This window comes from Chiloscyllium plagiosum, unplaced genomic scaffold, assembly GCF_037043375.1.
Source record: "Chiloscyllium plagiosum isolate Xiang-an unplaced genomic scaffold, Cpla_swu_hap1 HiC_scaffold_19, whole genome shotgun sequence".
NCBI classification, from domain to species: Eukaryota; Metazoa; Chordata; class Chondrichthyes; order Orectolobiformes; family Hemiscylliidae; genus Chiloscyllium; species Chiloscyllium plagiosum.
The window spans coordinates 60,434,848-60,459,320 of NW_028270157.1; the positions used below are offsets into that span (position 1 = coordinate 60,434,848).

The 24,473-nt window shown below is 41.7% G+C and overlaps 1 protein-coding gene across 2 annotated transcripts in view; it reads left to right on the forward strand.

The window, feature by feature from the left end:
- The window catches only part of LOC122559510 (A disintegrin and metalloproteinase with thrombospondin motifs 20), a 384,605-nt gene that overhangs the window by 188,033 nt on the left and 172,099 nt on the right, over positions 1–24,473 (forward strand). For both annotated transcript variants that reach the window (XM_043709081.2, XM_087997440.1), the window contains 4 exons: positions 10,985–11,130; positions 12,721–12,902; positions 12,986–13,122; positions 14,173–14,290. In XM_043709081.2, the coding sequence (XP_043565016.2) occupies positions 10,985–11,130; positions 12,721–12,902; positions 12,986–13,122; positions 14,173–14,290 (583 nt within the window). The remainder of the gene's footprint in view (positions 1–10,984; positions 11,131–12,720; positions 12,903–12,985; positions 13,123–14,172; positions 14,291–24,473) is intronic.

The following is a 24,473-nucleotide window of genomic DNA, read 5'->3' on the forward strand; positions in this document are numbered from 1 at the left end:
TGCTTGGTAATGTTTATTTTATTTCAGCATTTTAATTTGTTCGCTATGTTGTTATGCAAGAGACCAAGGTATAATCTTATAGTTGAACTTCATATACCAAATTTCACACAGGGAATTAGGGACACATGCTATACCTATGATTCTCTGAAGTTCTGTACAAGGGCAAGGATTTACCACCATACTGGAGATGTTAATTGCATAGAAACAGAATTTATAGTTTCCATACATCGCGTATTGTTACTCTCTGGAAAATTCCTAGAAGTGTTCCATGTGTTTTCATGAATTCTGTTGACATTTATGTTTTACATGATGTTATAATCTATGTTTCCATTAAGATGGCTCAGAAGGATGATGTAGTTGTCGAGACTATCTCACTTAGAACTGCTGTCTCTTGAAATGAAGATGGTGTCTACTCAGAGTCATGAGTTCCTGCCATGAGTTAACATGTGACTAAATCGGCTGGTTCTTAACTGATTGACCTTTTGTGTAGGATATCATCATTCCTCTTTACCTTATCATTCAAGCACCATTTCCCACAGTATTCAGTACCTGAAGATTTACCCCCATGTTGACTTGATAGCGCTGAGTACTGATCCTGTGTGAAGGACCCGCATTAAAACCGCTCAGGCAGGGTGTCAGAGATGCTGAAGGGTGGAATTAATTTGTGATGGGGCTACACAGACGTACATCAATATCCTAAGGGCAACAATACTGTGGACTGAGTTCTTCAATGATATTATTGATGAAAACTATACACACTGCACAGATTAAGGCCTTCAGCCCCATGTTACCCAGGGAATCGAAAGCATTTGAAAAACAGATTCCATCCCATTCTGTTTTCAAGGTCAGCCTGGTATTATGATAATTCTTTAGTTTTGAATTTTTGCATTAAAGTGTGCAATCATAGGTTGCTACTCAAATCCATTTTGAGTTCATCTGCTTTTGTGATAGGGCTTACATAGATGCAGAGAATGGTGAAAACTCCAAAAGCCCTGTGATAACTGTTTAATTTGTTCACCTCTCATCACTTGTATCCACTTCTTCTCCTATCACTTAGAGTACAATGGCTCCATCTAACCCTGAATATGAAGAGAAGTGTTAACAGTCAAATCAGCATCTCCGTCATTCTGAACACCCACCTTCATTAGCTCCTTTCCTCCAGCTACAGCTGAATATGGTCATTTTCACCAATATTATATTTGTGCTGACTAATGTTCCTCTTAGCTGAAAATGTGTTGCTGAAAAAGCGCAGCAGGTCAGGCAGCATCCAAGGAACAGGAGAATCGACGTTTCGGGCATAATGTTCCTCTTAGTTGCCCTTCTGGTGTAAGTGATGGCTAATCCTCTTTCCCAGCCACTAAACTGGTCCCCAAGGCTCAACTCAAAAACAATGTAGCACTGGAAAAGCACAGCAGGTCAGGCAGCATTGGAGGAGCAAGAGAATCGACGTTTCGGGCATAAACCCTTCATCAGGAATGTAGGGGGAGGGCAGATGCTGAGAGATAAATAGGAGGGTGGGAGTGGGGGAAAGGTAGCTGGGAAAGTGATAGGTAGATGCAGGTGGGGGGGATAATTGTGATAGATCGGTGGGGAGGGTGGAGCAGATAGGTGGGAAGGAAGATTGATGAGTCGAGGGCAGTGCTGAGTTGAAGGGTTGGATCTGGGATGATGTGGGGGGGAGGGGAGATGTGGAAACTAGTGAAGTCAGTGTTGATGCCGTGTAGTTGAAGGGTCCCAAGGTAGAAAATGAGGGTTCTTCCTGCAGGTGTCGGGTGGCTTGGATTTGGTGAAGGAGGCCCAGGACTTGCATGTCCTTGGGGAAGTGGGAGGCGGGGTTGAAATGGATGGCCACAGGGCGGTGGGTTGTTTGGTGCATGTGTCCCAGAGATTTTCTCTGAAAAGCTCCCCGAGTTGGCGTCCTGTCTCCCCAGTGTAGAGGAGACCACATTGAGAACCACGGACGCAGTAGATGAGGTGGATGGATATGCAGGAAAATCTCTGCCGAATGTGAAAAGATCCTTTGGGGCCTTGGAAGAAGGTGAGGCGGGGAGGTGTGAGCGCAGGTTTTACACCTCCTGTGGTGGCAAAGGAAGGTGCTGGGTGTGGAAAGTTGGTTGGTGGGGGTCATGGGGCTTAGGGAGTCTTGGAGGGAATGGTTTCTGTGGAACACAGATAGGGGTGGGGAGGGAAATATATTTATGGTGGTGAGGTCTATTTTTAGGTGGTGGAAATATTTTCCGGAGATGAGTGGAATGGAAGGTGAGGAGGAAGGGGTGTCCTCCTCAAGGCTTTTATTTCTATGTGCTTCTTTATATCCGTGACCTCCGCCAAGCAAAACCTTTTACTCAGAGCTACAGCTAACATACACTAAATCTCAGCAGTGGATATCCATGCTACAAAGATCTCATGATCATTCTGTGCTTGAACCTTACGTCTTGGGCTGACCTTATGTCCTTCATGGGACAATGAAAATTGAATTTCTTTGGATTTTTTCAAAGGCATAAGGTCAGATTTATTTCTAGCTGCCAGAGGAACCTCAGACCATGGTGATCACTGTTGTTCTGATGACACCAGTCTTTCTGCTGTAGGATCAGTTCTTTCCCAGGACAGGTGTCTGGGATCTCTGCCCAATGCCGCAATGTAGAAGTGTCATCTCAATGGTGACTTGGGATTCACTTTGCACTACTTCAGAAGAGAAGTGAACAAACTTAAAGGGCTGGCAGGAGAATTCTGGGAACCAATGCCATTGTCACCTAAGGATTCAGCCATAACAATCCTCTTCAGGCAGCACCCATTCCTCCACCCTCTGATTATGTAGTGGTATAATCACTAGACTAACAATCGAGTGATGATTACCAGTGATCCAGGTTCTAATCCCACCATGGTAGCGGGTGGAATTTGAATTTGAGTTCAGTAAAATTCTGGAATTGATGATAATGAAACCGTTGTTGATTGTCAGCGGGGGAAAGAAATGTATCTCATTCGTGAATGCTATTTAGGGAAGGAAATTGCTTTCTAACCTGATCTTGGCTCTGTGTGACTCCAGACCATTCAACAATGTGGTTGACACTTAGCCCCCTGGGCAATTAGGGATGGGCAATAAATGTTGGTCTGTTAGCGATGCCCACATCCTGTGAATGAGTAGAAAATAAAAGTCTGTACCCTATGCTGCATCTGGCCTTGCTTACCCTTCACCTAAACTCGCAGGTCCTCCATATCTAAAATGTTAAGTCCTTATCCTTATCCTTGTGTTTAAATATTCCATATTTCTGTAGTCAGTCTGAAACATGGTCACAACTCATATGTCTGGAAAGACTCTTCAAATATCTTGCATTCCTGAGCATGATTCAAGGGAAAAAAATGTGCTGTCTAATATATAATTTGTGACACATCTCGAGATTTTACCTTTTATTTTCCAGAGGAAACCTCCTTGACTCTGTGTTCTGTTGATACTTTGGTTTTTCTCCCTCTTATCCATTGCTAACCGTGAGGTACAGTGTTTGGTAAATTCCTTCTCGTCCCCAAATCTTCACTGTGCGCAAGTTAGACTCTTTGATTAATTTATCCTTTTCCAGGGTTTCAAAACTGTGACATCTTTTTCTTATCCCTCTTGGATTTTTCTTCTTTCCTGAAAATTAGAGTTTTCAAATGAGATTTGCACCAGTTAATCACTACTAACTAACTACCTCATCTTCTATTTGACATTTTAAGCATAGAGCTGTCTTGCAGGATAGGCTTTGGCCTGTGATATTTTATGTGGAAAACATTTATACTATCCTGTCAATGCTTCAGGGAGTTGCTGGAACAAAGATTGCTTTTGTTGAGCTCTTTGCCTTGTACCCATCAAGAGAATTTACAATAAATACCAAAGTAAAAAGCTAACAATCTTTATACTGTATGAGAGGACAGTGCTGATTGGCTCACAATGGATTCTAATTGGTAGTGGTGTTGTCATGGCGAAAGCACCAGTTAATGATGATGGATAGTTAACTGCTAAGCTTTGTTTACGTTTAACCACGGGTTAATTCAAATTAATCAAGGCATTTTCATGAGAAAGAAACTTCAGCAAAACTGCCAGTTATTTTATTGAGTTGAAGTATGCATAGTGTGTCTGTATGAGCTTTCTGTGTGTAAAGATCAGAGCACTGTTTCTTATTAAATGTAGCTTCCAGTACATGCAAGTACACCATATTGTAAACCTGACTGACAGTCTTAGACAAAGCTTGGAAGTGAACTGTCAATCGTCAGTTAACTGGTACATTCTCTATACCAGTGCCTCGAACAGTCAGCGACCACTTGCCAACCAATCAGCACTCTCCTCTCATGCAACAGAAATGTTGTTTTGCTTCAGCATTTCTTACACATTTCCTCATGAGTGCAAGTTGAAAAGCTTTGGCAAAATATGAATTCTTTTCAGCAATATCCAAATCCAGGAGTATAGAACGATTGGGGAGAGATGGACTTGCTCACAACTGAACTGTTGAAATGGTCTGGCAAAATCTCTTGCATCCGCTGAAATGGTTAAAATGTGAAAATTCTACTCATTCATTATCATAGAATGCTTTGAGATGGTCACAGAATTCTTAGCTGAGATAATTAATGATTGGTGTCAAAAACTAAAGATGACCCAATTGTTCACATAGCGTTAATCAATTGGGGGAGATGTTTCTCTTGGCCCAAGTTCACCTGCAGCTAATAACTCAGGAATTTTCTACATTCTTTCCCTTTGTCCAGTGGTAAAACAATCCTTTAGTACAAACAACCCAGTGCTGTTTAGAGGTGGTTCTGTTGTATAAAAGCAATATCATGCTCACCTCCATTAAGAAGTGGATGTGTAGTGTGATTGGGCCACTGTGGAACTCAGAGTTGCATATGGATTCAGCACAGGGAAGAACCTAAAGTCTGCCTATCATAAACAAAGCCCTTCAGTACTACATTAAATATGACTTCCCATACTGTTGACCCAGAGGAGTCTTTCCTCAGTATTGCATCATTCCTAACCAATGAAACCATTTTTAACAATACAGGATGTACAATGATATCAGTGGGTAGTAATTTTGGAATGTGGTATGATTCCTAAGTCTGTACTGAGACCTTCAGAAGTGGCTAGGAAGGGATTCCCCCACTCACTTCATGATTTGTTGCTGTTAGCTGAGCGTAATCTGGGCTTTGAGAATTCTCAAAGTTAGCCAGTGGCTTTGCCATCCAGAAATTATCTCTCATCCTACACACGAGCAGATTTTTTTGAGCTTACTGTCAAACAAAACAACACTCCAATGATCTGATCAATGCGATGGAAACTCTTGGATGTTCTGCATTCCAGTGCATTAGCATGACCTCGATTCATGACCCACAGCCAATGCTTTGGCAAAACAAAAAAATGCGGTCGCTGAAAATCTGAAATAAAAGCAGAAAGTGAAATAAAAATTCAGCAGGCATGGCAGCATCTGTGGGGAGAGAGAGCAGAGCTAGTGTTCGCCTGAAGTGTTGTTCTGAACAGAAGTCATATTGGGCTCAGAACCTCAATAGTGTCACTCTCTCCATTGGTTTGGTCTTTGGAATTGTTGATATTTAACTGGGATATGCACGTATCTGGGATATGTAGAGAGTTCTGTGTGTAATGTGTATTTGAGGTGCTCTTATATTCCAGTTCAATGGCCCCTCACTGGGCAAGTCCAGAGGAAAAGGAAAATTTGGTAGCAGCTCCTGTCTCTGACCTATTCATGCATGTTGTCACAAAACTGAAGGGAAAATTAATCAAACAATGTTCATCCTTCTGCTCAAGAAGTAAATTATGACTGCTCACCGGTACTGAAAAATATTCTAAAGTCACAGTCATAGAGATGCACAGCACAGAAACAGACCCTTCAGTCCAACTTGTCCAAACTGTCCAGATATCCTAACCTAATCTATTCCCATTTGCCAGTTTTTAGCCCATATCCCGCCAAACCCTTCCCATTCATGTACCCACCCAGATGTCTTTTAAATGTTGTAATTGTATCAGCCTCCATTACCTCCTCCGACAGCTCATTCCGTACATGCAGTTGTGTACAGTAATTTTAAAACTCTACAAATGTTCCCACTTCCCAATATAATGTAGACACAGTTGCCTTTTCACCCTATAAAATATTTACACTGTTAATTAACTTTCAGCCAAGGTCACACGGAACCTGACCTCATTCCACTTTTGGTCCAAACATAGCCAAGTGAACTCCAGTTCAGACATGAGGTGAGAGTGACAGCCCCTGTCATTAAGGCAGCATTTCACCAAATCTAACATCAAGGAGACCTAGCAAAACTGTCACTGAAATCAGGGAGAAAATGCTCTACTGGTTGGAGTCATACCTTGCATATGGGAAGATGGCTGTGGTTGTTGGAGGTCAGTCATCTCAGCTCCAGGGTATCTCAGCAGGAGCCCCTCGGGGTAGTGTCCTCAGCCTACCCGGCTTTAGCTGCTTCATCAATGACCTTCATCATAAGGTCAGAAGTGGCAATATCGCTGATTATTGCACAATGTTAAGCACCATTCACAGCTCCTTAGATACTGAATCAGTCCATGTCCAAATGCGGCAAGACCCGCACAGTCTCCAGCTTTGGGCTGACAAATGGCAAATAACATTTGCACCGCAAGTGCCAGGCAATGACCATCTCCAGCAAGAGAGAATCTACCATCGCCCCTTGATATTCAATGGCATGCCATTACCAACATTCTGGAGATTACCATTGATCACTGGGAGCTCAGTGTTGACAGGTCACTGAGGGAGATCACCTGTCTCTTCAACATAATCTTCTGGAGTTTTTTTTTACAACCCCACCATCCCATTGGACCCCAAGATCACATAACCTCTCATCACCAAAGCTGCCTACTTGCACATCTGTGTCTGTGCTCCATCTGGGCTAATCTGTGTTGGGACTCATTTAGACCTTTAATTATTCCAGATTCAGCCATTCCATATTACTCACTAAACTTGGATCTGCTGCTCATATTAGAATCTGCTCTTACAGTATATCCCTGTGCTATCCCGACAGTGGCTCCTGTTCTACCAACCTGTCCTTTTTAAAATTTTCATCCTTGTATTCAACTGGACTGGCAGCCTCCTGTCGTATCTCTGGAACTTACTGTAACTCTTCAGCCCTCTGAGCTATCTGTATTCCTCCAACTTTGGCTTCTTCTATACCCCACATTTGAATTGCTTCACTCTGAAATTCTTTCCTATTTCTCCATTAAGTTTTTCTTTAAAAAATCAACTTGGTGCCACGTTTTGTCTGATAATTGCTAATTATTCAAGGAACCACAGGAGGAGAAGAAATAAATACAAAGAGTTGTTTGGAGAGTTTGGTGAAATGGGAGGCTGACTCATTAATGAGATGTCTAACAAGCACTATTCCCTGTCAATTGGCCAGTGAGAAACTCACCATGCCGGGTCTGAAAAACATAAACAATCACAGAATCACAGCATTGTTATGGTGCAGAATGAGGCCATTCAACCCCATTGTTTCTGCTTTTCAATTAGTGCCAATCTCCTGCCTTCTCCCCCAAATTCCTGCCCACCATTGCTATTGAAAAGAAACATCAAAGGTCCTCTTGAATGCCTGAATTGAACCTGCCTCCACCACATTTCCAGGCAACACATGCCATACCTTATCATTGCTCCTGATATCAAAGTAGGCCTCTCCATATTAGTTACCTGTATCTACCACTCATTCTGGCATAGCCCATGTCCCTCAGACCCTTATAAGGAATTTGGTACATTTGCCTTCATTGGTCAATGCATAGAGTACAGCAGTTGGGATGCCATGTTGCGGTTGTACAGGACATTGGCGAGGCCACTTCTGCAGTGCTGTGTGCAGCTCTGGCTGCCCTGCTAAAGGAAGGGGGTTATTAAATTAGAGAGGGTGCAGAAAAGAGTTACCAGGATATTATAGGGAATGGAAGATCTCAGACATAAGTAGAGACATAGGAGGTTAAGGGGTGACCTTACAGAAGTTTATGAAATCATGAGCCATAGATAAGGTGAAAAGCAAAGTTCTTTTCCTTAATGTAGGGGAGTTCAAAACTAGAGGGCATAGGTTTAAGGTGAGAGGAGAAAGATTTCAAAGGGACCTGAGGTGCAACTTTTCACACTGAGGGTGGGGCATATATGGAATGAACTGCCAGAGGAAGTGGTAGGTGCAGGTACAGTCACAGCAATTAAAAGACATGAATAAGAAATATTTAGAGGGTTTTGGCCAAACCAGGCGAATGGGACCAGTTCAGTTTAGGAAACCTGGTTGGCATGGATGTGGTGGACCAAAGGGCCTGTTTCTGTGCTGTATGATTGACTCTATGGCCACGGTGTTTACAGATTACATTTTATGTTTTTATGCATGACCTTCACTTTCCTTAGAGCACAGTGTTTTGCGAGCTGCATGTTTGATGCATCAAAATGAAGGGTTGGCTTTCAGAGATTTTTGCTCAATTACAAAATAATATTGGAACACATTTTACGTTGCCACAACACTTGAGGTTAAGATTTAATTGATAAGACCGAGCAACTCCCTTTAGCATACCAATGCTCCTTCCTCCAAAACATTAACACTCCCAAAATCACTTCAAATTCCTTTTGCATAAACCCAATGACCTATTCCTTTACCATTCTTTCATCTTTTGCATTGGTTGTTACTTTTTTCATCAGTTTATTTTTGTACTCCATTGGTTTATTTTTGAGTAATTCTTCAGTTATACCGTTTAATATTTAATATCTTTCACAGCAGTCTGTTCTTAATTGGTTTTCTTTCCAGATTGTAAGTGTTCAAGTGTCTTGTCACGCCTAGTGTAATATTGTTTTGAAATGATAATTTCTTGTGAACTCATACCTCAGATCACTTAGCATAGCACTGTAAAACAATCCCATGTTTGCCTTTAGCTTGCTACCAGTGCTGCTAACCACTAACTGGGAGTAGTAGGGATTCTGAAATTTTCTATACCACCTCCACTCTGTTACAGACCAGACCAGACCCCCTCAAAATATTTTAAGAAGGTAGCCTAGACCTAACATTTCCTTATTTTGAAGGTAGATGTGAAGTGTGTGTGATGTGATTAGTCAAACTATTTGACATTAAGCAAAGCTCAATTTATTTCAACAGTATAGTTAAAATACCAACAAAAGAATGAGGAATTTAGAATAACTGAACTATTGGAAGACTTCACTGAATAATAGATACAGTACCTATCACTAATTAACTGTTCCAGTATCGCAACATCACATAAACACAACTGGCAAAACAGCAAATTCAGACATAGATTACATGCAGTTTTCAAGAGAAAAGTCAAACAATGTTGCAGCCAAGAAGCTTCCAACTCTTTCTTTGAAGCTTCCAACTCTTTTAAGACCCCAGACAGCTTATGATGTTACTGAAGAAACCAAACCCAGAAATCCGGATCAGTGAGAGCTGGCCACACCCATTCAGGCTGCTTCCGTTGTTCCAACTTCTATAAAGAAACCTAAAGGCCTCACAAATTGTTTACTTATGTCGTCTTGAAATAGCCAGTTTGGTGTCTCTGCCTTACAACCTCTCTTCAAAACAAAACAGGACAAAGTGCCCTTTTCAAGTGACAGTGTCATCACAACTCCCCCTGTTTCATTCAGATATAGATCTGGGTCTGCAAATGGTGCCTGTCCTGAATTTATGGTGGACGTTGAGAACCTCTGTTTGTGTGGTTTTGTGAGTACGTCACTTTGTCCTTCCACCCTCATGTACAATGCATTGGAGGTCATGGAATAACTGCAACTGCATTGAGATTAAGCATTTAAAATCTTGAACCATCCCAAGCCCCTTCACAGAAGTGTTGTCCAACAGAATTTGACTGCAGTGAGCTGAAGTGTAAAATGATTACTTTTCATTCCTTCTTTTAATTCTTGAGAGCACACGGCAGTAGAAAGCTTGATGTCTCCACATGGTAAGTATTGCACCAGTTTAAGGCCTCGTGTAACTCTGTGACATGATCTTTGATGACTTCCTTGCTGCGGTTCACCTTCCATTGCACAGATTTTTAAAAAAGAATTCAGTACTGGCACTGTGCTGTTCAGATTTCCCATGCCCTCCAAATGTTTTTGTAGGGCAGAGACCTGAATTTGTTTATTTCCTGTTACCGTTTTTGTGGTGAGAAGCTACAGTAACAGTGAAGCCTGAACTTTCAAATGACAAAACAAGTATTACGGCTGAAAGAGTCTATCACCTGAGCATCAGATAACTTGCAAAACACAGGCACATAAATGAGCCACATATCTGTGAAGCTTGCTAGAAAGGAATGCAAGTCAAAACTTATCACATGGGATATCTCTTAAGATATATTAACAATCTTCATTCTTGAGCACAACTGTTTATTGAGACAGTTAAACCAGCTGGTACAGGTACTTTTCCCCAGTGTTGATTCTGCGTGATGTTGATAAGGCTGTTTACAGACTGGTGACAGCACACACAAGAAGGCAAGAAATAGGAGCAGGAGTAGACCTTCCTGGACTCCTGCCTGGAACTGTCTGTTTCAGTGACCTGGACCTCAGACTGCAGACTGTCTTATGTTGTGTCAGACAGAATTCTTTGAGAGCAATCCAGAAGTCTGGATAAAGGGAAAATAGAATTGATTCCATGACTTTCTTAGGCAGAAGCCCTCTGATACCTCGTTTAAGAGGATATGCTCTTCATATTTGTCCTTGACAAGCATTGATGTTCAAAGATCTTAAAGGTTGGCTACATATTCAATGGCCTAAATGTGTTTCAGGAGTTTCAATTGTCAAGTTATAATCAAGATCGAGCCTATACACAGTCTATGATAGGTGCCACAGATCAGCGGTTTGATTCCCACGGCTAGTGGGTCTACCCCACTGTGGTAATGGCTGGGTTGATCCTCTTTAAGGTTTCCCTCAGCTATATTCTATGAAGGGCCGCATTTTCTCAGCCACTATGTAATGTTAAAACACAGCTTTTGTTCCTTGTTACGCAGCACTGCCGGCATGGAATCTGCGTGAACAAAGAGATGGCAGCGAGGCCGGTGGATGGAGAGTGGGGACCCTGGGGATCATACGGAGCATGTTCACGAACATGTGGTGGAGGGATAAGGAGTGCAGTAAGAGACTGCAACAAGCCAGAGTAAGTTTCTTCTGAACTGTGGTGCACCGGACAATTTAAAATGATTTCTTGAGGTGGTTGATGGGTGCCAGTGGATTCACATTCTGCAGCCGTATCTATTTGATTTTCATGTACCTTGGAAACCATTCCAATCTTCCCAAAGACATTCTTAAACTGAGCTCCTAAAACAAGGCTGTTGACAAGACCTTTATTGCACTCCATTAAAGGAAGGAAATTGTGTGCTCTTTAACTGTGGGCCTCTCAAACAAATCTCAGAGTTGACAGGCTATTCCATAGCGAAGTATTATTTGTCCTTTGTTCAATCGCCATCACATAAAAGTAAATAAAGTTCAGTCATGCAAAGAGACAGGAATATCTAAAGGCAATATCTCTTGTTCTACACATCGTGAGGGCAGTTTGACCAATTTGCTGCTCTTAGGTAGACAATCACAAACTGTATTGCTCTGTGTTTGCAGTGCTCTCTTTACTGTTCTAATTGGTTTATTGTTCATGTTGTTCAAACATTGATTTGATCTTAAAGGTTCACAGTAATTTCTTTACCAGAAATGTTGAATGTTAGCAACATTTTGATGCTTTGCAATGAAATTTAAAATTTGTTTTTAAATTCACATTATGATTCAACATTTTTCAGTGTGGTAATACTGCACATGAAAGAGATTTGAAATAAAAACAGAAACTCAACAGGTTTGGCAGCATCTGTGATAAGGGAAAAAGAGTTGATGTTTCAGATCTAATACGAACTCTTCAGATCTTTATCTTCTCAGTATGGACTTTGTCCTGCATTTTTGCACTTCAGTTTCAAAGCAGTGGAAGACTTTTCATAGAATCGTACAATTCCCATAGTGTGGAAACAAGCTATTAGGCCCAACTAGTCCGCAGCGACCCTCCAAACAGCATCTGACCCAGACTCTATTCCTGTGACCCTGCATTTCCCATTGCTAATCCATCCAGTTTGCACATCCCTGGACACTATGGATACTTTAGCATGACCAGTCCACTTAGTGAGTCAGTAGAATTTGCGGATCAAAGAATGCTGGTGTGCATCTCTAATGAGGATCATGCCATGCCAGTGGTTGACTGCACCCAATGGGACAGCTACTGGTAGATGGCTGCATTTTGTGTCTTCAGTGGAGAAGTTATTCTGTCAGATTATCAGCTGATATTGAGACTTGGGTGTAATTCCCTATAACTGGACAGCAAATTATTGAAGAAAGTTAAAAACAAATTACTGCGGTTGCTGGAATCTGAAACCATAAGGCCACAGATGCTGCCAGACCTGCTGAGATTTTCCAGCATTTTCTCATGGTGATTGAAGAAAGTTAATTTGGCAGTCTGTATATTGTTTAATAAAGTGGATAAATTCAGATTAATGATCTTGTGCACCTCATAAATTTCGACTGAGAAAATAATACATTTAAGTTTTTTGCTTAATGGAAAACAAGTTCTTGGTGTTACCCCTTTGACATTCCAGCACCTGACATGTAAGGCGGTAATTTTTATTGACACGAGATTGAGATTTTGCCTACTATCCAAGTCATCTGAATCATGTATTTGCTTCTGTCATAAGCTGTTGGCTTTTGTCCCAAACAGACCCAGAAACGGTGGGAAGTATTGTGTGGGTCGCAGAATGAAATTCCGATCCTGTAACACAGAGCCTTGTCCGAAGGGAAGGAAGGACTTCAGGGAAGAGCAATGCTCAGAGTTTGATGGGAAGCATTTTAACATCAATGGCTTGCCGCCAAACGTGCGCTGGCTTCCAAAGTACAGTGGCAGTAAGTATTCCAGTGTGTTTGCAACGCTGCAGAAATCTGTGATATTTGAACTCATTGCAAATACGCGTACCCTGTTGTTTCAGTTCTGATGAAGGATCGGTGCAAACTTTTCTGCCGTGTGGCTGGAACTACAGCATATTATCAACTCAAAGACCGTGCCACTGATGGTACTCCTTGCGGGCCTGATACAAATGATGTCTGTGTGCAAGGCCTGTGCAGGGTAAGTTGAGAATTACATCTTATTACAAACCTAATGCATTTAACCTCTTCTCCAGCTATGGAGCTGGGTGAGAGCTGAGGTGAAGCTGTGCAAACACTACGGAAAAGTGGGAAGCATATGAGAGTTGATTCTGAGAGGTTGGGAAGCTTGCAGATTTGGCTTGACACCCTGAGGTATAGAAGTGTGTCAATGACAACTGAGCCTGGTCAAACTGAATGAGTGCAGCTCTATCACTATTCGGCACCATCCAGACAAAGCAGCCCACTTGATCATCATCCAAACCACCACCTTAAATATTCATTTCTCTGCTTACTGATGCAGAGTGGTTGGTTGTGGTTTTTATTACTGATAAGATAAACACCAGTAACCCACCAAGCTCTTACAGTAGCAATTTACAAACATCCCAATCTCTACAACCTTGAAGGCCAGCAGGCAGGACCAAATTAGAAATCATGGACCCCATGGCCCTGCCCTGATCCCATGGCATCGTCAGTCCCAACTATTGGGCCATAATGCCCCTCCCTCTGTCCTCAGCCTTGGCAGCAAATGCATGGGAACACCAACAAATTCCCCTCCAATTCACACACCATCCTCTACCATTATTCCTTCACTGTCGCTGGGTCAAAATCTGGAACTTGGAACTCCCTTTCAAAGAGCACCATGGATGTACTTACAGCACAGCGACTGCAGCACTACCACCTTCTCAAGGGCAACTCGGATGAGCAATAAGTGCAATATATTGATTTCCGCTGTTGGTGTTTGGTTTAAGTTAATAATACTTTGTTAGATACCTTATTGTGTGGCCCAGCTGTGGTTTGCCAAATGCTGAGTATCTATCTTCACTAGTGAAGCCAGCACCAGGCCAAATTTGTCTGCATTCTTAACTAGGACAAGTTTATGTTTATTGATGGCTTTACCTACTCTCCTAATTAATTTATTTGTGTGACAGTTTATAGAAACCGGTAATGGTGCATTCATCATGGTTTGGGGAATTACACATTCTATGATAGCTATTGTTCTACGTTTAATCCCTAATTTGCTCTTTTGCAGCAAGCTGGATGTGATCATGTACTGAATTCCAAAGCAAGGAGGGATAAATGTGGAGTGTGTGGTGGAGATAATTCCTCATGTCGGACTCTGGCTGGCACTTTTAATAATGCACAATATGGTAAGCTGTGTTTGATGGATGGATTGGGAATAGCAATATGATGCAGACAAGAGCTTTTCTTCACTGGTGACCCCATTTTTATTCTTAAAGCACCAATTTTGCATTTTACATCTTGGATTCTAGCTTTACGTTTCTGAACATAAGAACAGTTAAGATCCAGGTGATAATTGCGAAACTTCAGTTACTGATTGTAAAAATCTACTGATCAAGGATCAGATACTTTAGTGAACGTTTGTGCATCTGAGAATTAATGATGATTATTGTAAGGAAGGAGGTCTTCCTTTGTTGAATAGTGAAAATTAATTTATCATTAATATGCTTTTATGACATTGGACTTTGAGGTCAGTGACTTTGCTGCTGAATTCAAAAACAAAAATCTGTCCGCGTGTTAATTTTCTTTATTCAAATGTGACATTTAATCTGTGGTGCCAGCAACAGTGAATACACCTGGAAAGCTGGCCAGCCAAACATATTAAAAAGTTTTCACAGATCAGAACGCAGATAATAGACAGCTGAGATTGTGATTCACATTTTTTGGCATTGTATGAAAGCTAAATAACTATTTGTACATGTATACGTAGTGAATTAGTATAGAAACTGATCACAAGCTGGAGAAAAAAATATTTATTTTAATGATTACAGAATTTAAAATATTTAAGGGAATGATGTTCCACATTTTTAAGAAAAAAATCTGTTTAGCAGTGATATGACTTACAATGCCAATAAATCGCAGTTGCACCCCATTAAGGCTTAACATTTTCAACAGTCTTAATAAAAATAGTGTCGAAGGTTGAAGTTCACAATTCAATGATCGTGTGTTGCTTGGATGTCAATGACAGCAACCTCTCTATTTTCATTTTCGTGCGTGTGTGCGCGCGCGCGCTAGAAGTTACTGTAATATTACTGTGCAACCTCGGTGAGCACTGGCATTTTCACTGCCATTACACTTGCAACAACCAGCCCAAGACTTTTCGAGTGAATTTCAAATACTTGCTTTTTTTGTAATGGAAAGCAAAGTTCTTTTGCATTGGCTTCTGCATAGACAATAAGCTTAACTGACTGGAGGCGTTCCTGTCTGCAGAGGGCTAATCTAGTCCAGCTGGTTTCCTTTAATAATATTTTCCAATGCTTGTAATTCATGAGAATTGATTTTATGACTTTGAAATACTTTGTGTAAGACAGCCAGCAATTTGTTTACTTAGCACATAGTAAAATGTCCCAGTGCCCTCCACATGAGTGCACTGGAGCACCTAAAGTGATATTGGTATTAGCGACCAAAAGCATGAACAAAGAGACAGGTTTAAAAGAGACCAGAGTGGAGAGATTTAAGAACAAAGTGAGCACTTAGGGAATATTCTCAGCTGATTACATGAAAGTAAGTAAAGCTACTGATGCTGAAATCAAGTGTGAAAAAGATAAACAACCCATTGAAAGCTTGTAATATGCAGGAAATGTATTTGAACAATGCATCTGATTAATAATGCAATGGCAACTGGCTACTTTGATCCAATGTGTCAAAGCTGTAGGAATTCTGTAAACACTGTCTCTTTACCCTGTTCCCAATTCTTTATGTGTATATCTGCTGTCACAAAGGGATTGCTGTCATTACCCATGTTTCAAATATGAGATAGGCAGCTGCAATGATTTTGTTCTTCAAATCTGACACAAGCAGATGTTCAGTGCTTTGTTAATGTAGGATTGTCAAAGTTGCCTGCAGGAGGTGGTGGACTGAGATAACCCTCTACATTCCACTTACCTCCACATGCATCATGATCAGCCTGCTAGTTAGTGTGTGCCTGGAAGAATGATTTTATATTACTGGACCTGGGCAATATGTCAGCACGTGGCTGGAACAATGGAACTTTGTTACTGGACCAAAGGTGGACATTCATTAATGAGGATTGCAGGCAGCTCTGTGATGGAGTGCAATTTGATCCTAGTCGTACACATTCAAAGTTAAAAATCACACAACACCAGGTTATAGTCCACCAGGTTTAATTGGAAGCACTAGCTTTCGGAGCGCTGCTCCTTCATCAGGTGGTTGTGATGAAGGAGGTACTGAACCACCTGATGAAGGAGCGTCGCTCCGAAAGCTGGTGTTTCCAAATAAACCTGTTGGACTATAACCTAGTGTTGTGTGATTTTTAACTTTGGACATCCCAGTCCAACACTGGCATCTCCACATCATGATACACATTCAAGCCCAAATCTCATCTTTGATGTCTACTGAGAGTTAACATACAGGTAGGAGACAAGAACAGAAATTGCTGGAAAAGCTCCGCAGGTCTAGCAGCACCGGTGGAGAGAAATCAGAGTTAACATTTCAGGTTGAATGACCCTTCCTCAGAACTGGTGACAGGAAAGGTCACTTGACCCAAAATATTAACTCTGATTTTTCTCCCCAGATGCTGCAGGACCTGCGGAGTTTTTCCAGCAATTTCTGTTTTTGTTTCTGATTTATGGTATCTGCAGTTATTTCTGTTTGTTTGTATAGGTGGGAGAGGTGAGAGATGAACAGTTAGGTTATGATCACCAACCTTATCAATCTGGTAATGCTAGAATCTAGAGTTCTAGAATCCCAAAAAAGACTCTCACTTCAGTATCCCAACCAGTTCTGTCTGCTGGAGGGTGGGCACAGATAGTGGGGTCAGGGATAGATCCAAAAGACTTTTAAATGGTCACTGTAGCCTCTTACAACTGTTGATCTTGACTGATATTACCAATACTTTGTTCTCAGTAACAAGCATTTTTCACAATTGTATCCAAAAATGTTAGTTCACACTAATGTGAATATTATGGATAGGTAGAAAATTGATTTGTTGAAAGATCACAAGATCACATGACAACAGAGGGCAAATTGTGGTTATGAACAAATAAAACAAGCAAACATAATATAATAGAGACAATCGTCAAAGTAAAATTGAAGGTTAAAATAATAAAAGAATCGCCTAATTATCAAGATTTAGTCTGCAAATTATGACAATGCATTGCAAGGTGCAGGTCTTTTTTTTATTTAGGGAATATAAGGGAAAGTTCCATTGTTGTCTGGTTTTTGTATTAAGAATTAAAGTTGTGCCATTTACAAATTTGATTATGAACTTCAAGTCATTTAAGATTTTTCTTTGTGAATAAGTCATTTTATTAAGTTTTAAGTAATTAACTCTGGAACTAATTCTGTTTGTCACTGAAGTTTTGAGCTTGAACAGATAATCTCCCCCAAGTGGTGCTCAATATTATTACATCAATTTGATCTTGAGTGCACAATTTGGTTAGGCCTCAAATCGAAAGAACCTAAGGAAGTCAGATTGTTTGGTGTGCAGTGTGCAGTATAATTAATTCCCTCTGAAAGAAATGATTTGTTTTACTGATTCTAGAGCTCAGTGGTTAGCACTGCTGCCTCACAGTGTCAGGGATCCAGGGTTTGATCCAAGTCTTCGGTGACTGTCTGTGTGGAGTTTGCACATTCTCCCCGTGTCTGCATGGGTTTCCTCCGGGTGCTCCTGTTTCCTCCCACAAATCCAACCATGTGCAGGTCAGGTGAATTGGTCATGCTAAATTGCCCACAGTGTTAGGTGCATTAGGCAGGTGTAAATATAGGGTAGCAGAATGGGTCTTGTTGGGTTACTCTTTGGTGGGTCGGTGTGGACCATATTGGGCCAAATGGCCTGTTTCCATACTGTAGGGAATCCAATCTAGTCTTTAACATGTGGATCCAATTCTGGCACTTGGTGACAATACTATTTAAAACCTTTTTTAAAAGCTCCATCCCATATCTATCTGCCCGCCCCCGCACCCTCCCCCCACACACACACACACAACCTAATGCAGCAGGTATTATGCTACAGTACCACTTTTGCTAGCTGCCCTGCAGCATTGCACTCTGTCTGATTTCCTGGACAGTGACCACTGACTATTGTGGGAAAACAGAAGAAAGGCACTTTCTGCTGTTATCTGCTGCCCACACACCTAGGTTAAAATGAAAGGGTCATAAGGTTAATCCTGGAAATTACAGGCCTGTGAGCCTCACATCAGGGGCAGGGAAATGATTGGAAAAGATTCTCAAGGACAAAATCCAGAAACACTTCGAAGCAAATGGACTGATTAGTGACAGACAACATGGTTTTGTGAGGGTGAGATCATGCTTCACTAACTTGATCGAGTTTTTTTGAGGAGGAAACGAAGATGGTTGCTGTGGGAAAAATGGTTGATGCTGTCAACTTCAGTAAAGCCTTTGACAAGGTCCCTCATGGCAGGCTGGTACAAAAAGTGAAGTCACATGGTATCAGGTGTGAGCTGGTAAGGTGGAAACAGAGCTAGCTTAGTCATAAGAGACAGAGGTTAGTGGTGGAAGGATGCTTTTCAGAATGGAGGGCTGTGACTAATGGTGTTCCACAGGAATCAGTGCTGGGATCTCTGCTGTTTGTGATCTACATAAATTATTTAGAGAAAAATGTAGCTGGTCCAATTTGTAAGTTTGCAGATGATACAAAGATTGGTGGCGTTGCCGATAGAATCATAGAGATGTACAGCATGAAAACAGACCCTTCAGTCCATGCCGACCTGAGATCCTAACCTAATCTAGTCCCATTTGCCAGCACTTCATCCACATCCCTCTAAATCCTTGCTATTCATATACCCATCCAGATGCCTTTTAAATATTGTAATTATACCAGTCTCCAACACTTCCTCTGGCAGTTCATTCCATACACGCACCACCCTCTGCATGAAAAAGTTGCCCCTTAGGGCCCTTTTAGATCTTTTCCCTCTCACCCTAAACCTATGCCCTCTAGTTCTGGACTCCCCCAACCCAGAGAAAATACCTTATCTATTTACCCTATCTGTGCCTCTCATGATTTTATAAACTTCTATAAGTTCAAGCCTCAGACTCCGATGCTCCAGGGAAAACCGCCCTAACGAATTCAGCCTCTCCCTCTAACTCAAACCCTCCAACTCTGGTAACATCCTTATAAATCTTTTCTGAACCCTGCCAAGTTTCACAACATCCTTCCTATAAGGGGGAGACAAGAATTGCACACAATATTGCAAACGTGGCCTAACCTACGTCTCGTGAGGACGATTGTCAGAGGATACAGCAGGATATAAATCAGTTGGAGGCATGTGCAGAAAAATGGCAGGTGGTGTTTAATCCGGGCAAATGTGAGCTGATGCATTTTGGAAGGTCAAGTACAGGTAGAAATTATACAGTGAATGGCATAACCCTTAGGAGTATTGATATGCAGAGGGATCTGGGTGTGCAGATCCATGTTTCACCGAAGGTGGCAGTGCATGTAGAGAAAGTGGGAAAAAAAAGGCCTATGACATGCTTGCCTTCATTGGAAGGTACATTGGGTATAAGGATAGACAAGTTATGCTGCGGCTTTATAGAACTTTAGTTAGGCCACACTTGGAATATTGCATGCAGTTCTGGTCACCACACTACTAGAAGGATGTGGATACTTTTCAAAAGGTACAGCAAGGTTTACCAAGATGTTGCCTGGTATGGGGGAATTTTAGCTATGAAGAAAGGTTGGATAGATTGGGTATGTTTTCACAGGAATGTAAGAGGTTGAGAGGCGACCTGATAGACGTTTATAAGATTGTGTGGCATGGATAGAGTGAAACGTTTGAGGCTTCTCCTGGGAGTGGAGGGGTCAATTACTAGGGGATACAGGCTCAAGAGGTGAGGGGGTAAGTTTAAAAGAGATGTGCAAGGCATGCTTTTCACTCAAAGGGTGGTGAGTGCCTGGAACGCAATGCCAGAAGAGGTGGTGGAAGCAGACACAACAGCAGGATTCAAAGAGTATCTGAACAAATACATGAATAGGAAGAGAATAGAGGGGTACAGATCCTGTAAGTGAAGACACTTTTAATATAGAAGGGCAAAATATGTTGGTGCCGGCTTGGAGGCTTCATTCTTCTAGAAAATCACCAGGAAGTGATTTTCGACAGGGTATCCAATCATTCCGTTTCCATGGTGAATTTTCATTTATTGCTCCATCATTTAGGTAGCCACAAATCAGAGAAAATGTATGTTTAATTTTCAATTCCTCTTTTACGCAGAAGTGAAACTGTGCCTGTGTGGAACTGAGAGAGTGAAAGTGAGGACTGCAGATGCTGGAGATCAGAGTTGAGAGTGTTTGGTGCTGGAAAAGCACAGCAGGTCAGGCAGCATCCGAGGAGCAGGAGAATCGCCCTTCATCCTGAGCCTAGTAATTGAGCCTAGTCCCACGATGCTTTGGTCCAAACTTGTGTCAAGATGACATGGAGATTGGTTTTGGCCAATGGCCTGCTAAACTGATTTGCCTAAACTGCAATGTCCAGGTCTCACTTAGGCAGCTAGCACTCCCAGCCAAAGCTGACACAGGAATTCATTTAATTACAGACATTGTAAGATTCCATTTCTGATTTCCAGTACCTGTAGTGGACTACATGACTGCTTACTGCATCCTCTGGTACCGGTGGCTTGACCGGTATTGAGACAAATGAGACTGGGAAAGAAATCAAAATGATGGTGCAACAGGGAGATTGGGAGTGTGGGAGCAAGGGTGAGGGTAGAAAAAGATGAGCAGAATTTGTGGATAGGCAAAGAGAGAGATAATCAGGGAAGGAACAAGAAAAGAGAGGAATGTGACAGAGATGGAAGGAAAGATAGCAATAAAATGAGAGAAAGGTGAAGTATGAATAAGATTGAGAATAAGGAGGTAAAAAGTTAAGAGATTCGAGGCATTTTCCAGAAATAGAGCATTTGAGAAATAACGTTGAGTGCAAAGGTTTCAACAGTTTTTGAAGGGTACATCTGTAGTTGTGATGAGAATATCACAGTGTACCATCTGCGGACACAAATTTTACAGTGAGAGTAACAGTGAGGATATTGGTGCTCATTAGTATTGAGAAGTAAATTTGGCAATAAGATGTAAATCGGGAAGGTGCTGTCTAATTTACTGTGGCCCTCCGCAATCTTCACTGGACTATACCTGACTGATAGACTCATCTTTAAAATACATTCAAGGCATGAAGTTGCTATACTTACCTGTTAGTTAAACTTCAGTTGCATTGATAACTAATTAATAATTGGAAGACAACCTCTTACACTGAAATTTTAATTTTGTTTATGTAGAGTTCAATTGCTTTTCATTTTGGTTTTTGTCTCTTATAGTTCTTTGCATCGATACGTTTCATTTTTCTTACCTTCCACTTTATTTTCCCTTCTGTACAATATTTTGTATTGAATGAAATATTCCTGGCTTAGACTCTGTCAAGTTCAATGAGGATTCTTTAATCTCTCTCCCACCCGCAATGCTCAGTCACTCTCACATACCTGTGCGTGATCACACACACATGGAACTGCGTTGAATCATCCCAATTAGCAGTAGTTGCTGCTGAAATGATTACAAAGCATCTGTGGGCAACTGTAAAGGGAATGAATGACAAGTGCCATTCAATTTGCATTGACTCCCAAATCCAAGGTATTTATGCTTAAAGCTTACTGATCTTTTAGGTTTTCCTGGCTTGAGCTATGGTACACTGACAAAATTATTTTCTTGTAGCTTAAATCCTGTGCTATGTCAAACCTAGTTCTAATATGACTAGTGTGATTACTTTAGCCATCCTGAACCTGTGTGAAACTGAGCTGGAGTTGATTTAAATGTTTGGAGATTGCAGATGCTACTCTTTCTACGTGCTTGGAATGTTTTCTAGTGTGAAGGGAGTTCAGCTATCCTGTGTGAGCAGAAATATACAGCGTTTTCTCCTGGGGCAGTGTTAATGCAATGGGAGCCAAGGAATATAAATAAAGTGATGCTGGCTTGGAACCCATAGCATAGTTGAAGTAACTGCCAAACTGATAAGTTTAACAGAGAAAGAGAGCGAGAACCTTTGAATGGTGGTGTGATCCGTGAGGCACAAAGTGAATGTTGGAGTCCTCCAGGCCTGCCCTGAGCTCCTTCTGACTGCAGTCACTCATTTATCTCTTCCGAGTGGAACTGAATTTTTTTAAAAAAGCAGTTCTTCATTGTTCAAGACAAAAATCTGTCTTTTCTTTCCTTCGGAAATTGCGGTTGTTGAGGCTTGACAATTGACTGTGTAAGGATTTATTTTTGATTTCCTTCCCCACCTTTCTACTTTCAGGAACATTAATCCAGTCTGTATTTTAAACACTGTTAAGACATTGCCAAAATTAAGCACGTTTGGAAAACAAGCTCTGCATAGAATCTTTCTGTTTGTTTATTTCTTTTATATTATATCAGATTCAATTAATTTTGTCACTGCTGTCTCCTTAACTCATTCTTGGAAATATAATTGAATAATTTAAACTTCCTAATACTCCAATGTGTGAGTAAATATTGCTCTTGAAAAATAAATAGTGTAACTGGCAGAAACAGTAGATTTCCTCTCAGTTAGCATCTGAAAAACATCGATGATTGTCGTGGTTGTGGGTATGGTCGCTGAGCTGGGAAGTTGATTTGCAGATGTTTTGTGCCCTGTCTTGGTGACATGTTCAGCGCTTTGGAGCCTCCTGTGAAGTGCTGCTGTACTGTGTCTTCTGGAATTTATTTGGTTCTGTTCCTGCTACTTCCAATTGCCAATTCCAGTTGTTCATTGTAGTGACCGGTATATTGGGTCTAGGTCTATGTGCTTGTTGATGGAGTCTGTGGCTGAGTGCCATGCTGTCCTCTATTTAGCTGGTCCTATGATCATTGTGTTGTCCCAGTCGAATTTGTGACCCTTGTCATCTGAGTGTGTGGCTACTAGGCACAGCTAGTCGTGGTGTTTAGTGGCTAGATGCTGTTTGTGGATGTGGATCTTATTAGCGGATGCAAACACTCCATTCAATCATCACAGGAATTCCTAGACAACATCAAGAACATAGACATAGACAAGGACGAGACAATGATCTCATTCAATGTAATGGCACTGTTCATATCAATTGCCAAACGCCTAGTCAGAGAGACAATAGCCAATGTCCTGGACCGGCAGAACAGACAACACGACAGGGAACCTATCATCAAGGACTGCATACTCAAAGTACTAGACTTGTGCTTGACAACACACTTAACATTCAACAACCAAATACATGAACAGATCAATGGGACACCTATGGGCTCACCCATCTCTGGGCTCAGAGCAGAAGCAGTGATGCAAAGATCCAACCCAAACTCTGGATCAGATGCATAGATGCCACTTTTGTTATCATTAAGAGAACAGATATTGAGGTCACACACTGGATTATCAACACCATACTCTCAACGATCAGATTTACAAGAGAGAAAGGAACCAACAATCAACTCCCATTCCGAGATGTGATGGTACAAAGAACACAGAATGGTGAATGGACCACAAAGGTGGACAGGAAAGCCACTCACACTGACAAGGACCTGAATTGCATCAGCAACCCCCCGAACACATGCAAGAGGAGCTGCGTTAGGACCTGTTCAAAAGGGCTACAACACACTGCACCCTTCCCGGCACAATGGCTCATTGGTTAGCGCTGCTGCCTCGCAGTGCCAGGGACCCGGGTTCGATTCCAGCCTCGGGTGACCGTCTATGTACAGTTTGTACATTCTCCCTGTGTCTGCGTGGGTTTCCTCCGGGTGCTCCGGTTTCCTTCCACAGTCCAAAGATGTGCAGGTTAGGTGAATTGGCCATGCTAAATTGCCCATATTGATAGGTGCATTAGTAGGGAGTAGGTGAATGGGTCTGGGTGGGCTACTCTTCAGAGGGACGGTGTGGACTTGCTGGGCTGAAGGGCCTGTTTCCGCCCTGTAGGGAATCTAATCTAAAAATGCTCTAATCTATCCAAGTTAGAGCAGTGGAAGCTTGGCGGGATGGAGGAAGTCAGTCAGATGTCTTCTAGCTTGAGAGGAACTAGGACATTCCACCCTGTAGGGAATCTAATCTAAAAAGGGAAGAAGAACACCTCTCCAGAGTATTTGCCAAGAATGGATATCCCCTCAAGTTCACCTGCACCCCATGACCTAATTCACTAGCCAGGCTACCTTACACAAAAGAAAACTGACAACCAGACTTATCTGACCACTCAGATCCATAACAGCCCATAAACCGAGAACCATGCTCAGACAACAACTCACCGGGACAAAAGACCCTATACACATCATGTGCAAGACAAACGTTATTTACAGAATTCCATGCAAAGACTGCATGAAACGCTGTCTAAGAGAAACAG